The following is an 18,283-nucleotide window of genomic DNA, read 5'->3' on the forward strand; positions in this document are numbered from 1 at the left end:
ATATTGAGGAACTACTGAATTTGTTTTAGCTTATAGCTGAACACAGCAACTGGAAGTTTACAAACTCACAAATCTGATGTCCTGATTAGTAGCCAGGAACTGAAGCTTAATACAGACGTCTCAAAAAATCCCATCACTTACGGTGACTAGGTCTAATGGCGCTTGTCCTTCCTGGTTTTTCAGAGTAGGATCAGCTCCATGTGCCAATAATAAGGCACAAAGCTGTGTCCTTCCTTTCTGGGCTGCTTCATGCAAAGGTGTGAAAGCCCATTTGTCCGTAGCATTTACACACGCATTATACTTTATTAGTAAAGCTGCTACATCTACATGCTGGAAAATAAAATACATTTATGTAGTGGAACCCTCAGGGAAAAAGGAAATCTTCCTTTTGGACTTCCTAAACAATGAATGTTCCAAAATACACTCAAATTAAAGTGAATAGGGCAGTTCAGAACACAAAAGTGTACTATACAATTTTAACCTACATTTATTATTTTGCTTAGTACTATAAACTATCTGGTTGGTATCTGGGAAAAGCCAGCTTCCACCAAACCATCACAGAATAAATTGCGAGCTCGTATGGAAATGAAGGCACTACTTTTCTATGTCTTCTCACAACCTCCTTCTTCATGCAAGGTTATTTTTCTACCATTATGGGAACAAAAATGGGCAAGGCTAGTCAACCTCTACACCTTCAAACAGAATGTGAAAATCAATACTGAGATACCCTTCAATAACTTTTTTTAAAAATAAGAGCCTTACATTTGTAATAGCACTTGAATCATTTACAAATAATTCTTTTAACATACAAAATGCAGTATGTATGTCATGGCTAGTGAAGTGGTGGCCTGATAGTTATTTGAAGGCTCTTGGAATCTTTGACTAACACCCATCAGTACAGATGAAAGACACAGTGAAAGAGAAGAACCAATAATGGAAGCAGAAAGTCCTACTGAAGACAAATCTCTGCAGAAAACTGGAGAAGAGTGATAAGGCTGTATCTTCCAAGGCATCAACAAACACATATACTTTTCTAGGGGTTACAAGAGCAAATACAGCTTGAAGACCAAACTAAGGTCATTACATTTTATCCTCCATTAAATTAATGAAAACAAAAAGTCATTACTAATTTAATTAACAATGAAGGAGGACTAACTTTTGTCTGAATCCCATTCCAAGATGATATATTATTTATGTGCAGTGTTAAGAGAACAGTGGGTTCAATTATGAAGAATAGCCTCAGGTTGCCTAAACAACAAGCAAAACTTCAATACAGTGGTGCCTCGCTTAGCGATTGCTCCGTTTAACAACGAAATCGCTTAGCGACGACTTTTTCGTAGCGTTTTTGCGCTTCGTTTAATGATGGTCCCTATGGGCGATTTTTGCTTAGCAATAGTGGGACCATGCTTCGCATAGTGATTACATTTTGGGTCCCTTGTTTCGCTTAGCGATGATTTAAACAGCCTGGGGGTCGTGCTTAGCTTAAATGGCATTTTAACGGTCGCTGTTTTGCAATGTGACTGCCTCCAGGGTGTTTTTCCCTGTTGTTGTTTTCTTTCAAATTTAAACAGTCAATACCCAGGATGCATTGTGCCTTGTGGGGGGAAGGTTTAAAAATCCTTCCCCAATGCATCCTGTGCTATTTTACACATGGAGTTCCAGGGCTGACTTGGTGAGGAGCAACTTTGGTCTGTTCTGGAGAACTTGGCCAGCAGAAGGTAAGTTTGCATTTGTACTCCTGTGTGGGTGGTGGGTTTTATTGCATAAGTCCTCCAGGTATTTATATTTTCTTATTTTTGGATACAGTAAATTGCAAGGGGTTTTTTTGTGCATGCCTTTTCCTTAATTTTCCTGCTGTTCTATGCATGCATGGTTCTTGGATTTGGAATTTTAGATTTAAAACCTGCAATTAAAAATTTTACTGGCTGTTTTTCTTCTGGGTTGGGAGGGGGGGAAATGTTCCATGAGTCTCATTTTAATTTTCCTGCTCTTCTGTGCATGCATGGTTCTTGGATTGGGGTTTTAAATTTAAAAATTTTACTGGCTGTTTTTCTTCTGGGTTGGGGGGGGAATGTTCCATGAGTCTCATTTTAATTTTCCTGCTCTTCTGTGCATGCATGGTTCTTGGATTGGGGATTTAAATTTAAAACCTGAATTTAAAAATTTTAAAGGCTGTTTTTGTTCTGGGTTGGGGGGGAAATGTTCCATGAGTTTCATTTTAAATGGTTTTTCCTGGGAGAATTTGGATCTGCTATTGCATTCATTCTGTTTGGGAGAAGTGTGCAGAAATGTGATTTAAAATTTTGGGTATCCTGCAGGGGAAACTTAGGGGCTACAGTAGCTTCTGTTGTGGGGGTTTGAATGAAAAAGTCTGATGCCAAGTTTGATTTTTTTTACTGTAGTCATTCCTTTCTGTCGTGTGGTGTGGCTTTTGGTGGACTTTTCCAGAACATCTGGGACAGCAAGAGGTAGGTCTGCATTTCTTCTCCTGTGGTTTTTTTTTCTTAGCTTGTGCTGGGGGGTGTAGTTATGCTAACTCTAATTTTTCTCAAAATTTCTTTGGTCAGGGATCCTCCTGTGGTGTGGTGTGGCCTGCAGTGGAGTTTGCTCCTTCAGGGACAGCAGGAGGTAATTTTTTCTCCTGTTTTTCTTCTTACCTTGTGCTGGGGGGTGTAGTTATGCTAACTCTAATTTTTCTCAAAATTTCTTCGGTCAGGGATCCTCCTGTGGCGTGGTGTGGCCTGCAGTGTAGTTCTTCATAGCTTCTGGGACATCAAAAGGTAGGTCTGAATTTTTTTTTTCCTTAGCTTGTGCTGGGTTTTTTTATGCCACTTGTTTGTCCAGGGCAGTTTTGGCCAGGTGTGGGAAGGTGAAGTGGATGTAAAGCACTGACTTTTTTTTTTTAATGTAGCAACAGCTGACATGGGTCCCAAGAAGCCTGCTTCTGCCGAGGTCGGCAAGCCGACCAGGGAGAAAATGACCCTGGAGATGAAAAAGGAGATCCTCCGGAGGTACGATGGAGGCAAGCGCATTGCAGACATCGCCAGGGAGTACGGCAGGAATCCATCGACCATCGGCACCATTGTAGCGATGAGGGAGAAGATCCTTGCCACGGATGCAGCGAAGGGTGTCACCAGGATCGCAAAGAAACGGCCAGCTGTCCTGGAGGAGGTGGAGAAGCTCCTTGTCCTCTGGATGCAAGAGAAGCAGCATGCAGGGGACACAGTGACTGAGGCTGTCATCTGTGAGAAGGCCAGAGCCTTGTATGCGGACCTCATGGAGCAGCAGCCCGGAACCTCAGCCGAGCCAGAAGAGTTCAAGGCAAGCAGAGGCTGGTTTGAACGCTTCAAAACCAGATTCAGCATCCACAGCATGGTGAGGCACAGAGAGGCTGCCAGCTCAGATGTTACTGCAGCTGAGGACTTTGCTGTGGAGTTCCTGGAGGTCGTGATGACAGAGGGGTACTGTCCAGATCAGGTCTTCAACTGTGACGAGACTGGCCTGTTTTGGAAGAGGATGCCCAAAAGGACCCTCCTGACACAAGAGGAGAGCAAGCTGCCTGGCCACAAGCCCATGAAGGACCATCTGACCCTCCTCTTCTGCGCCAACACCAGCGGGGACATGAAGATTAAGCCCTTGCTGGTGTACCACTCTGAGAATCCATGGGCTTTCAAGAAGCACAAGGTGGACAAAGCCTGGCTGAGGGTGATGTGGTGATCCAATGCCAAGGCTTGGGTCACACACGTCCTCTTTGTGGACTGGGTCAATCACATTTTTGGCCCAGCTGTCAAGAGGTACCTGCTGGACAACGGCCTGCCACTGAAGGCCCTGCTCCTGAGGGACAATGCTCCTGCCCATCCTCCAGACCTTGAGGACGACTTGTTGGAGGAGTTCAACTTCATCAAGATTATATTCCCGCCGCCTAATACCACCCCGGTATTCCAGCCGATGGATCAGCAGGTCATCACCAACTTTAAGAAAAGGTACACAAAGGAGCTTTTCCGGCGCTGCTTTGAGGTGACCAATGCCACCAGCCTCAACCTGCATGATTTCTGGAGGGAGGGGTTTGACATCGTCACCTGTCTGAAGTTGATCGCCACAGCCTGTGACGGGATCAGCCAGAGGAACCTGAACTCTGCTTGGCACAACCTCTGGCCAGACTGTGTGGCGACTGGTGTTTCTGTGCCTGCACCAGAGTCCACAGTGATACAGGACATTGTGGCCTTGGGGAGGAACATGGGCCTCGAGGTCACAGAGGAGGACATTACTGAACTGGTGGAGGGCCACGACCAGGATCTGTCCACCCAGGAGCTGGTCGAGATGCAGGCACTGGCTATGGAGGAGCAGGAAGAAGACTCAGAGGAGGAACATCTGTCCACCAGCGACCTGAAGAAGTTCTTGCACTGCTGGCAGTTTGTGCAGACTGTAGCACAGCGGCAGCACCCGGACACGGCTGTGGCACATCAATGTTCCAACACCTATGATGAAAGGGTCATATCCCTTCAGAGGGATGCTCAAAAGGATGCAGAGGCAGCTGACCATGGAGAGGTTCCTCACGAAGAGGCCAAGACAGGAAGAGGAACCTTCTCCTTCCACCAATGGTGCCCAGTTGCCTTCTTCCTCCCCCTCGTCCTCCTAGAAGACTGCTGCTTGCTGTGATGTGGGGACAGTTCTGTGTGCCTCCAGGTTCCTGCATTGAACACTGGTCCTGGTGGTTTAGAGACTTCAGCCTCACTTGTTCAGTTTTAAAATGTTAAATCTAAAAAGTTTCTGTACTGTTGGTTTCTGTATGTTTATGCAGTTCCTGAAAATTTTCTGTATGTTTCTGCACTTTATGAAGAGTTTTGTACGATCCAATGTTCCTGCCTCATGTTTGCTGTTTTTAAAATGTTTTTCTAAGTTAAAGTTTATAAACTTAAAGTTCCTGCCTCATGTCTGCTGTTTTTAAATGTTTTTCTGTTATTTATAAAGTTAAAGTTTACTGTTTAAAATGTTTCAAATCATAAAGTGCACTTAATAAACCCTTTGTTAACCAAATTTGACTTTGTTCTGACTCTTTTTTAATTTATTGTTGTATTTCCCCCCCCACTGAGATGCACTGAATAGGTTTCAATGCATTTCAATTGGGGAACTGCGTTTCGCTTAGTGATGTTTCCTATGGTGATTTTCACTTAAGGATGGCAATTTGTTCCTATTGGAACGGATTATCTGGTTTTCAATGCATTTCAATGGGAAACTGCGTTTCGCTTAGCGATGAAATCGCTTAGCAGCGATTTTTTTTGAATGAATTAACATTGCTAAGCGAGGCACCACTGTATTATTCTGTTATACAAACGTGCACTCTTGAAAAATCACCTTATTTTCATCAGAGCAAATCTGGCTATCTTCAAACAACATTTCATAAAGATCCTATATGGGACAGCAAGGCATGCTCTTTTTCACCTCTTTTTTGGTAACCCTCATATAAACTGGCTCATTATGATGTCAGTAGGGCGGATAGGATAGAGTGGGACAGTTTCCTGCCTACAGCGACCCGACCACTTCACGGTTAGGCAGGAAGGAGATTTCCAGCTTCTACTCCCATGTTCTTAAATATTTGTTGCTTCTGTAGATAATCCTTCACTATATATATTAAAAATCAAAAGCACACAGTAGCACACCAAGTGCTATGACTGATTGATTCAGTTATATCTTACATTTTCTCCAAGGAGCTCAAAATGTCATTCTTCTGCCCATTTTTATATCTGTGACAGCTTTCAACTCATGACTGGTATGTCAATCAGTGAACTTTATGACTTAGTGGAAATTTCAAATTAAACTTCCCATCCTAAGACCAACACTGTGATCACACATCACACTGATAACATTCCTAGAGATGTCCTCCTCACCACACTGTGAAACAATCACAGACGTTTGCACAAACTTTAGCTAATGTAATTTGTTGTAGAAGCTTAAAAACAAAAACAACATATTTGTTATATAATACCAGTCAATGTTTTGATAATTTTGATTGACTTTGCCTAGTGTTTTTGAACAACTACCACCACCACCACTACCACCTTTGAACTGTAGAGCTGGAAGAGACCCTATGGATCATTGAGCCCAGTACAGTGGTGCTCCGCACAGCGAGGTTAATCCGTTCCGGATTAACCTTCGCTGTGGGAAACATCGCACTACGGAACACAAAAAGGCATTGGAACGCATTAAACAGCGTTTAATGCGTTCCAATGCCATAGAATACTCACCGTTGTGCAATGTTTCCCAGGGGCCGGCAGCCATTTTCGCGCCCTCCCCTCGCACAACGAGGGCGCCAAAATGGCTGCTATCAGCTGTCCGGCGGGTCCAAAATGGTTGCGTGCAGCCATTTCGGGGCTTCCACAGCGTTTTCGTGCGCTCCCCTTGCTTACCAAGGGCACGAAAACGCTGCGCCCCGGCCCCTTTCGGCTGTTCCGGCGGCCATTTTGAAGCCGCGGAACAGCTGATCGGCGGGTCGCAAAGCGAAGGTCGGTAAGTGAGCAGCTTACCGACCTTTGTTCTGCCATTTCCGCCTATACGGGCACCGTTTTGCGATCGCATTTGCGATCGCAAAAACGGCCTTGTAGAGCGAATTCATCGCTCTACGGGGCGCCCGTTGTGCGAGGCACCACTGTACCTCTCAAAGAGGCACAGTGGGGAACTGAACTCCTAACGTCTGGCTCCACAACCAGAGACCTAAGCCACTGAGCTATCCAGTAGTTTTACTGTATCAATAAGTTCAACAGATATCATGAGACATTCTTTTCTTTTGGATGGCCACAAAAGATATTAGAGACAACAAAACTGGTCTGCTTACAAACCCTCATATATAATCAGTAACTTGAGGACTATATTTAGGAAAAGCAAGACAAGAGTAATTGATCAAAATTTTAAAAAGCAAGTCCTTTCTTTAAGGACTTGCCAAAATTAAACATGCAGATTGACATATTACTATTTTTTTAATTCGAAACCAAGCTCTGAAAAAAAGATGCTATTTTCATAAACATTATAAGGGATCACATGCCATGTTTGTGTTATATTTCTCCTTACTTTGGAGAAATTTGGAGTGGGATTCATACACTTCTATGCTCACCGTGGGGAAAAGTACAGATCCAGTCCTGCATTTAGATAGATATTTGTGGCCTGTTCGATTGCTCATCTCTCCCAACTGTAAACAAAACAAGAGGAACCTGGCAGCAGAAGGCCCATTTCTCTTCCTAAACAGATCTATTAAAATGACTGCAATGAGAGTTTCATGTACTTAACACTCCAGTGTTGGGAAGCCATGTCCACGACATGGAACTTCTATTTCAAAAGTTGTATTACACCAAGAAAAAGAGGCTTTGTGACTTACCCCATACGATGCTGCATTGTGTAGGGGAATCAGACCTCCTTTGTCCTGTGCATTTACATCAGCTCCATGCTGTAACAGGTATTCAGCAACTTCCAGGTTGTTGTATCCAGCTAGAATATAGCAAGAATAAATATTTTAAATGGATTATTATGAGGCATCTGAAAAATAATTACTACAAAAGCTGCTACAAAATTTCTTTCCAGCTTTTACGGACCATGAACATCTGAGTTTTTCTAAACTGAGGAGTTCCCCAAAATTAATGCATGCAGACAACTGTAACTAATTGGGATTGTTCAGTGGCAGAGCACATGCTTGTATACAGAAATTTCTAGGATCAACCCTTTGACTTGCCAGAAGAGATGCCTCAAGTAAGCAGAGGCAGGAAATACTTCTGTTAAATACTCTGAGAAGCTGCAACCTATTAGAGTAGACCATACTAGACTAGATGGACTAGTGTTCTGCCTCAGTGCAAGACAGCTTCACATTACTCCATGAGGCATTTTTATAAAGTGTACAAGGCTCTAATACACCAGAAAACAGACTTGTACAATTAGACAGGTGCTATTTATTGCTGTTAGAACTATTTAGACAGGACTTCATCAACACTGCAAGAAGTTGATAACCTAGTAATGATTTAACAAGAATACTATAGTTTACAAAAACTCAACAGAAACTGTAGCTGTACATCAGGACAACTCCATGACAATTGCCGCTGACATTTTAAAACACTAACCTGCTAAGTGTAATGGAGTGGAATGTCGGCCTTGTGTATCACGACAATTTACATTATCAGGAGAACACAATTTCTTCACACGAGCCAAACAGCCCTTCTTTGCAGCATCAAGCAAAGCTGCATCTCCTCTAAGGAGATCTTGAATATCAGTGTCACCATCTTTAACGAGATCTAATGGGGTATTCCCATCTCTGTTCTTCTTTGTTGGGTCAGCTCCATGCTAGATTAACAAGAAACCAGAAAGAAATGTACACATTTCCATAATTCATAAAAACACATGTAGAAATTACACCTAACATATTGTTATTGACCTAATGGTTTTTGGTTTACAACATTTCATAAGGATACATCTAGAAACACATGTAGTATGTGTATGATTGACAATGTAATGATTATTATTATATCAGCTACTGGTGAAGTTAGCTATGCCTAATTGAGGGAACGCCAAGTACATTTTGGCTGCACAGTTGAACACATGGCCATGCATGCAACCAAGAAACACCCTAACAGCTCATCAGCCATAATTTGCTGCAGCAAGTTCTATAAATCTTAAGCAAATACCAATAGGTTTCTGGTATCAAAGATTAATCCTAAAATCTAAATTCAGCTACAGTCTCAACTCCAGTAGACTGATTGGCCAGAATCCTGTTTACATTATGTGAAAACAATCTCACGCTTAAATAAATTTGTCAGGTGTTATGCTCAAACAACACAGACTAAGCAATTCTATTGTGCAAGTCACGTGGTTCCTGTCATACTGTAACTGATTACACAATGCATCTATGCTTTGTGAAGAGTGTGTCTGCCTTGGTGCAATTACAACTATCACTTGTGTAACCATCATTAAATTAAGCATAAGTATTCAAAAGGATTCTGGCTATTAAATCAACAGAATTCATATCAGTATTGATATTACAAATCTCGCTCCTTCAGTACATCTACTCTAGTTGGACAAACACTTGAATTTCTCTTATGTAGCTTACCATACACTGTCTGAAATCCTGTTATTAGTGTAAGCCTAATCCTAACTCTCTGTCCATTCCTCCCTGGTAAACAAAGCATCCCTGCCATGATAGTTGGGTATGTGAGTGCCCCCAAGAATCACAGTACTGCCACTCTGTTTACCAGAAAGGAATGGATGGATAATTAAAATCTGGCTTCTGCTATAAACAGGATTTCAGACATTTTAAAATATTGCAAGTGGGGAAAAAAGTAAAGAAAACACTGATACACGCCACTGCTTTCCAAGTGACATACCTGCAGCAGAAGCTTACAAATTTCGTATTTTCCTTTTGCAGCAGCTTCATGTAAAGGAGTAAACTTCCACAAATCAGCCACATTGACAACTGCACCATGTTTAACAAGTAGTTCAGCCACTTCATAGTGTCCATAAGAACAAGCATTGTGCAAAGGAACAAGGCCACTGGAAATAGTAAAGAAATATTTGTCAGTGAATGATACAGTTGGTGCTTGCATTATTCAGTAAGCAATTTTTTAAAAATTTGAACATTGTCCTGCCAGAATTTTTTTTGAATTAGTTATGCGGACCTAACTACAGTGGGATAAACTGAAGCAATGAATTACTGCTACTTACCGTGTTTCCACCCAAATAAGCAGGGTTGTATATTAATTTTTGCTCCAAAAATGCATTAGGACTTATTTTCAGGGATGTTTTATTTTTTTCATGTACAACATTCTACATATTCAAATACAGTCATGTCAACTTCTTCTGCTTGCTGTACAATGGTGGGGGCGGGCTTTCACTTAAGTGGGGCTTATTTTTAGGGTAGGGCTTATATTACGAGCATCCTGAAAAATCATATTAGGGCTTATTTTCAGGTTAGGTCTTATTTTCAGGGAAACAGGGTAGTAGGTTGCTGATTGAATCTGTCACTGTGGGCCAGCTCATGAGCCTGATAGCCAAAGAAGGATATAGTAAGTGACTTGTTAACTAGTGGCAATATGCCACCACAATTTGCACCAGCATACTTACAATGGCTTAACTAACCAAGACTATGGCCTCCATGGTTGTAAAATTCTTTTAATTTAAAAAAGATGACCAGAAATCAGTAAACAAATGTCTTTCAGAAGATGTAAGGAGAAATGAAGTGCATGAAGAACTATATGTTAGTATAGAAATGGACTGAAACTTTAAGATGCACAACACACCGTTCACAAAATCAATAGTGATCAGCCATCACAAGTTACATTGTGCACTTTCTAGTAATGGCATCAGTCAAAAGTCACTACAATTGCCCAAGTACTGTACACAGTGAGAACACTTATAAGGGTTATTAAGCATGGAGATAAGGCCGAGGGACACAGGAAGAAAGATAACTCTCCATTCCACTTTTTGTCAGCACCCAGCTTATGCATTAAAATATATCTGCATCCAATTAATTTGTTCTTCTATCAATGAAAGAGACCACTGTGTGCACAACTAATCCCCTACACAAAAATGCTTGTTGTTAACAGAAGTGTGTCAAATAGTTTACATTTATAGGTAAGGATTAGCTACCGAAATATATGCTTCCTCAAATATATACAGTGGTGCCTTGCTTAACGGGCACTCCGTTTAGCGACGAAATCACTTAGCGATGACTTTTCGGAGCGTTTTTACGCTTTGTTTAGCGATGGTCCCTATGGGCGGTTTTCGCTTAGCGATGGTTGGGACCATGCTTTGCATAGCAATTAAATTTTGGGTCCCCTGTTTCGCTTAACGATGGTTTAAACAGCCTCATGTTTGCTGTTTTTTAAATGTTTTTCTGTTATTTATAAAGTTAAAGTTTACTGTGTAAAATGTTTGAAATCATAAAGGGCACTTGATAAACCCTTTGTTAACCAAATTTGACTTTGTTCTGACTATTTTTTGATTTGTTTTATTTTTTTCCCCATTGAGATGCATTGAATAGGTTTCAATGCATTTCAGTTGGGGAACCGCGTTTCGCTTAGCAAAGTTTCCTATGGTGATTTTCCCTTAAGGACGGCAATTTGTTCCTATTAGAACGGATTATCTGGTTTTCAATGTATTTCAATGAGAAACCGCGTTTCGCTTAGCGATGAAATCGCTTAGCAGAGATTTTTTCGGAATGAATTAACATCGCTAAGTGAGGCACCACTGTACCTGGAATATCTAAGAATGCAGAAAAATTTAGATGTCAATATTCAGTTCTCATATCAACAACAGTGAATAAAAAAATCTTGATACACAGTATCAAAACACGCACAAAAGCAGAACCTACAGAACAGTATTTACCCTTTGTCTTTCGCATGAACATCAGCACCATGCTGCAGAAGGTATTCAACCACAGACACTCTGTTGTATCCTGCAGCAAAGTGAAGTGGTGTGGATTGACGTCCTTCAATATCCCGACAATTCACACTCTGAACGGTACATAACTTCTATGGAACATAATAGTTAAGACACATATTTGGAGCACAAAGATCAACAAACAAGTAGTACAAGTTATTATATTTTGTGTGAAGAAGAGACAAGGCATTGCTTCTTGATAAACGCTTAATGAAATTTCAATGTGTTACTTCCTCAGTGAGAAGATTTTACTTTGTGGGGGGGAGGTTTTAGCATCTCTCTCTTTCTCTCTCCTGGCTTATCCTGAGCTGTCATGCTCTTCTTAAAAGTCCAAGTATCCATAATCCTCCTCTAAAAACTAGGGATGGGGGGGGGGGGAGAATTAATTTGGGAGATAACAGATCTCTTTATGAGATCAAGTTGGGGACATGGTTTCAAAATTATTTCACTATAACAATAAATGCAATAGATTTCAGTGGTACCACATTTTTAAAGATACATAAAACACACACAAAACTAGCATTATTGGAATTAATGTTTTCAAATGAGAAAGAGCAGAAGTCAAGCTGAAATACCACAGTCAAGCTAGATACTGAAGGATATCCACGGTATCCCAGCAGCTTTGTTGCCCTCCCAATAACATTATGCATCAGAAATCAATGTTGCAAGTTTGCCTCACAGAAGTACCAGATACTGACTGAAATTCTGTTGCACAGCTCCATGTACTCAAAAGAAATGACATCAGCAGTGGAAAATCACCACTGAGAAATGACAAATTATTACAGATTGAAGGCAATTTGGGGTGCCTGTGACTCATACATAATCACTGAAGTCGTGTGCGCCCTAAAATCACTGAAAGAAGTCTTTGATCAGCAATGATTTGCTGCTAATATTATATGTGATGTACAGTGGCGCCTCGCTTAGCGATGTTAATCCGTGGAGCAAAAATCGCTCCTAAGCGATTTCATCGCTAAGTGATATTAAAAAGCCCATAGAAACGCATTAAAAGCCATTAATGTGTTCCTATGGGCTTAAAAACTAACCTTAAGCGAAAATCCTCCATAGGGGCGGCCATTTTCGGTGCCTTTAAAGTGAAGCAACACAGTGGGCAGCCATTTTGTTTACCCGGCGGCCATTTTGGAACCGCCGATCAGCTGTGCGAAAATGGGGGCTTTGCGATGATTGTTTCCCTGCGATCATCACAAAGAGAATTTTCCCCATAGGGAACATCGCAAAGCGATCGCTTTTGTAATCGCAAAAAAATCGTCACAAAGCTATTTCTTTGTTAAACGGAGCGATCGCTATGCGAGGCACCACTGCACATACATGTGGAGCTGCACAACTGGATTTAAAGATATAGACAGCTTGGAGCCAAATTAACCCTCTACAGCAGGGAAGGAGAATTGCTAGACCAGACATTCTCTCTCTGGTCCACAGCTCCCTCCTCAGCTGGTACAACAATCCTTCTTCCAGTATCTTTGCAGTGAAAGGCAACCTTCTTCTACTAGTTCATCAAGGAAACAGCTTTTATCTCAGATGAGCCATTAGAGATAAGAACAGAGATGCCTTGCTTTAGCTGGAAAAAGGCACACTACGTCTGAGCAGAAAAACGATAACTCCTCTTTAGCTGACCAGGTAAAATAATTAGATGAATCATGTGTTCATGTGAGAACTGAGCAGGCACAGAGAGACACACAATGAATACTGTGGATATCTTTTTTCAAAGCAAGAAAAAATACAGAAACATATTCTCTCTTACTTTTACCATGTCCATATCTCCTGCCTTTGCAGCTTCCAATAACTGTCGATCTGCTTCTGAATTGCCTAAAGGGACACCTTCTGTAAAAACAAAAGTACAGTATAATTCTGTACAAGTTTATATAGCAAACTGCAGCATTAAGAGTAAGCTATAGGACAGAGAAATACCAGTTTAGGTTCTCAAATCTACAAAACATCCCTAGGCAATACCTGTGTCTACAAGCTGACTCAATGTACCAATTCTACCAGCAGTCTAGGCTCACATTTAGAATACCAAAAAGCTATAGAACTAGTAGGAAGGATCAATACAATAATGGAGCAGGCTAATGTTCTTGCTTTCAAAACCATGTAAAAGTGAAAAAACCCTCCTACCATTAACAGTGCATAAGGATCAAGGAAGGCCAAACATTTCCATCTAGTCTAAAAATATCATTAATTCACTATGATTTTTTTCCTGCTTTGGAGTTCCTTCAGAACTTTCCTCAACAACAGAATTCTATAGTCGCAAGGAATTACAGTGGTGCCTCGATTTACGAACGTCCCAACTTATGACCATTTTGAGTTACGACCAACTCCGGCTGCAAAGTTTTGCTTCTACTTGCGGCTGAAACTTCCAGTTGCGAACACAAAAAGGCAGGGGGAAAAAGCGGGAAATTCAAATTGCTAACCGTTGGTAGGCGAAGAGGCATTTCCGATGGGTCTTACACGCTCTGCTTGCTTTTTTGCTTTGCTTTCTTTGCTTTTCCAATGGGTCTTGCACACTTCGCTTGCTTTTCTTCCCCCCTCTTCGGCCGGAAGGAATTAATCGCGTTTCCGATGGGTCTTCCTGTGATTTTTTTCTTCAGCCGGAACGGATTGATTGCATTTCAATGCATTCCCATGGGAAATGGTGCTTCGACATACAACCATTTCAAGTTATGACCAGAGTTCCGGAACCAATTAAGTTCGTAAGTCGAGGCATCACTGTACTGTTTCACAACAAGGTTTTCAGTCATTTTATTTTACAAGAACAGTTGTTCAATTTCAACAATGATACTCTTTAAGCTGCTGAAGTGGACAACAGAAAATGTAGAAAACTAGAAAGAAAAGAAAATACTCAAGTATTACCTTGTAATAATTGCTGGATACTTTCATTTCCCATCTGAGAAGCAGTGAAACCCTGCAGTGATACAATTGATGGATCACAGCCAGAGCTCAACAACAACCGGCAAGTCTGCAGATGGCCACAATGTGCTGCTCTGTGCAGAGATGTCTGACCAAGGTTATCCAAAGCATTGACCTGAAGATTACAATAGAATCCTCACAATGTTATTCCATAAAGAAAGGTAAAAGCAAACACAGAACTATTTTGTAATTGGAATTAAAATGCCCAGTATTACTTTCCACAATTTTCAGCTCCTACACATCTTAAAAAAACTCAAACATTTTAATGTATTCGTGAAGGCTTTTATGGCCGGGATCTAATGGTTGTTGTCAGTTTTTCGGGCTCTTTGGCCGTGTTCTGAATGTTTTTTTTCCTAACGTTTCGCCAGTCTCTGTGGCCGGCATCTTCAGAGGACAGCACTCTGTGCTCTGGTGTAGTTGGCTTGGGAGTGGAGTATTACTGTCCACAGAGTGCTGTCCTCTGAAGATGCCGGCCACAGAGACTGGTGAAACGTTAGGAAGAACAACCTTTAGAACACAGCCAAAGAGCCCAAAAAACCCACAACAACCATCAAACATTTTAATTTGTTATTTTAAGTATTACAAGAAATGAAAACAAAATCAAAAGTAATTTATTACATACAAGGTACATACAAGTTGGTACATATCTTTTCCATTTTTTAAACAGGCTAGTTCAGGAGGGTATTCTAACTATGAGGTTCCTCTTATATCTATTCTCAGCTTGAATTTTTATCTTTGACTTATAGGTGAGTCCCATATACAGGTTCTTCTAATTATAAAATCCAAAAAATTATAATGATTAAATCTTCCCACACACAAAAAAGGGCAACACATGGAGGGAATTAACAGGGATGAGGAAGGAATTTGATTTTTTTGTCAATCACTTCATATTTAATATTTTGCAAAAATGGACTGACAGTGTCTTTCACTGTGGACAACAAAAGAAATATACTGTAAAGGGAAAAACGTTTGCCTCAGTCTCCAATCCTAATTGGTAACGAGGTACCTACATATGAGCCTAAGTCAGTGTCTCAGCAGGTAAGCAGCATAATATAGCTCCCCCACTTTTTTCTCTCCCCTCTTCTTTTCCCCTCCCTCTTTTCTTCCATCCCCTCCGAGATTAGTTGATGCCATCTGCTTTTTTTGGGGGGGGGGTATTACTATCAGTTTTAATATTTCTATTTTACAGGTTGTAACCCACTCAGATACCAAAATGCATATTAATGGAATCCTTTTTTATTTTTGGCACTTGAATGTTATTAAGTTGACAGAGGGCTGGAAGAGTCTTTTCATCTAATGTGGGGTTATATACAGAAAAAAGAATTGGGACAGCTGATCTGTACATCTCTTAAATAAACCACTGCAACTGTCTAGGGGCCTTCTTAGTTTTAAATTTTTTTTTCAAGATAGGGAATTGCTATTATCAGGGCAAAGCTACACTAGAACAGCTTTGTTCAGAATTTGTTTATTCCATTTGAGTTTTCAAAATTCCCCCTTGGGAGTTTTGATAAATATGATATATGTTTGTGACCTTCCTTTGAAAGCCAAGAGTCTAACTAAATTCACAGAAATTTTGAAGTTGGAATTTCTATGTTAAGATTTGAACTCCCCACTGTACCTCCTTGATAGGGGCTGGACTTAATGATCCACAGGATCTCTTCCAGTTCGGTAGTTCTAGGATAAGATTTCTTAAATTAGAATTTAATTCATTGGCTAGTAAGTTGTATGTTCTTTTCTATCTCAGTCAAATTAAGTAATTTAATGTATCCACAAAGGCTTGCATGGCCAGGATCTAATGGTTGTTGTGGGTTTTTCAGGCTCTTTGGCCGTGTTCTGAGAGTTGTTCTTCCTAATGTTTTACCAGTCTCTATGGCCGGCATCTTCAGAGGACAGCACTCTGTGCTCTGGTGTAGTTTGTTTGCGAGTGGAGTAAAACTCAACTCCCAAGACAACTACACCAGAGCACAGAGTGCTGTCCTCTGAAGATGCCAGCCACAGAGACTGGCAAAACATTAGGAAGAACAACATTCAGAACACAGCCAAAGAGCCCGAAAAACCCAGAACAACCACAAGTAATTTAAATTTATTCCTACTTAAATTCAATTTATATAGACACTTCTGACATATTTCTTTTTGTATTTATCTTCAGTGTTTCCCCGAAAATAAGACAGGTTCTTATATTAATTTTTGCTCCAAAAAGGGGCTTATTTTCACGGGATGTTTTATTTTTTCCATATACAACAATCTACATTTATTCAAATACAGTCATGTTATCTTCTGGTAGCTGCACAACGCTGCACAATGGTGGAGGGCGGGGTTTCACTTCACTGGGGCTTATTTTTGGGGTAGTGCTTATATTATGAGCATCCTGAAAAACCATACTTGAGTTTATTTTCAGGTTAGGTCTTATTTTCGAGGAAACAGGGTTTTAGTCCCTTAATCTGATTCAGGACTCGTTTCTTGCCAAGTGCACACATTTCTTAAGAAAACTAAATGCTCTGATACATTTACCACTTAATTTGGCCTTAAGAGAATCTCACAGCACATGTACATCAACATCAGGGATATCAATTTCAGACAGAACAGGATCAGGGATCCTCCTTCTTTTAAATTTTTTTTTTATCTGGTTAGGAAGAGCATCGACCAGGAAAATGGTGGCCTGAACATCCAAAGGGCACAGTCTGGCCAAGACAAGAATGAAATTGGATGTGATTGATCTGTCTCTATCAGCTCATGTCTCACTGAATCAGAGATAAGAATACAGTCAAGACAAGAGCATAAATTGTGCCTGTGTGGAAAAAAGGTAGTTGCAGTCTCTCAAATGAAGTTTCCTCCATGAATCTCAGAGACCAAATTATGAAAAAGTAGCATGTAAAGGGGAGGTAAACAGAGACTGCTATTGCAAAACCTGGGCAGAGGTGAGTAAATAGCTGAAACATAATGCTGTTTAGGTCTGAATAGCTTTTTTTTTCTGAATTTAAGGACAGACCACTGGAAAAGAAGTAAGACAGAACCAGCAGCTGAGTGCTACAATTGTTTGAATCTTCCATGAAACCTCCAAGTTGGGTGAGACTGATTCAGGCTTTTAAAAAAAAGTCTGACTCTCTATGTAGTGTTTTATTGCCAAATTCAGTGAAGAAAATAAGCTGTCAGGGGAGCCTCAGTAACACTTGACACCATCCTTTCTTACAATAATGGTGCAAGACTGAGATATTTCCTGCATTGGAAGGTCACTGGGTACAGACACAGTAGTGGAAAATCTAGGGGGGGTTCTCTAGAACACAGCTTCTCTCGTGGCTATACACAAGAATCTGATTGTGAGATTTACAGAACCTGCCCTTATTAAGAGATGGAGTGGGTGTGATCACAGATGACACCATATTCTGTCAAATGAAGAATGAAAAAAAAGGTTAACAATACAAATACGTTCTCCATCTCTTGCCACAGACTCCAAACCCTGCTTCCCTCTAATATTCATTTCTCAATTCTGGTTTTCTAAAGATTCCAATGTGTAAATCAGGAGTGCACTGCAAAATAGCAGAGAATGGAATGTTAGTGGCAAATACCTGTCTCTACTGCCAGATATGTCCTGTTTCTTATGCCCCCAATTCTGTCAAAAACTACATCCATTTTGTTTTTAAGGTAGGCAGATGAGGAAAACCATTCTTATATTTTGTTAAAGCCATTTTATTTGGTCAATTTAACTGCTGGTTTGGCAGTTCATGTCTGTTCTGCAGATGGCTGCACAGCTGATCCATGGTTTGGTGCCCGTCCCCTATGGCGGGCACCCACTCAGAGGCAAGCGCCCTGGCTTCCTTGCCCCACCTCCTCTGGGTGCTGCCTCAGAGTGGGCTCTCACCAGAGGGGGCAGGGCCCTGAACTGTGGATCAACTGTATGGCTGTTAGCCACACCACACAAACTGCCAGTTCATGCCCATTCTCCAATCAA

At 41.0% G+C, this 18,283-nt stretch overlaps 1 protein-coding gene across 4 annotated transcripts in view; it reads right to left on the bottom strand.

The window, feature by feature from the left end:
- TNKS2 (tankyrase 2) overlaps nt 1-18,283 on the bottom strand; it is a 49,772-nt gene that overhangs the window by 15,260 nt on the left and 16,229 nt on the right. For 3 of the 4 annotated variants that reach the window (XM_078391331.1, XM_020803186.3, XM_072995304.2), the window contains exons 12-18: nt 14,278-14,449; nt 13,172-13,251; nt 11,359-11,504; nt 9,360-9,525; nt 8,103-8,322; nt 7,370-7,479; nt 142-330 (exon numbers count right to left, since the gene is read on the bottom strand). In XM_078391331.1, coding sequence (XP_078247457.1) covers nt 142-330; nt 7,370-7,479; nt 8,103-8,322; nt 9,360-9,525; nt 11,359-11,504; nt 13,172-13,251; nt 14,278-14,449 — 1,083 coding nt within the window. The remainder of the gene's footprint in view (nt 1-141; nt 331-7,369; nt 7,480-8,102; nt 8,323-9,359; nt 9,526-11,358; nt 11,505-13,171; nt 13,252-14,277; nt 14,450-18,283) is intronic. The other variant, XM_072995303.2, reaches the window with a different exon arrangement.

Source organism: Pogona vitticeps, chromosome 3 (assembly GCF_051106095.1).
Source record: "Pogona vitticeps strain Pit_001003342236 chromosome 3, PviZW2.1, whole genome shotgun sequence".
In the NCBI taxonomy this organism is placed as follows: Eukaryota; Metazoa; Chordata; class Lepidosauria; order Squamata; family Agamidae; genus Pogona; species Pogona vitticeps.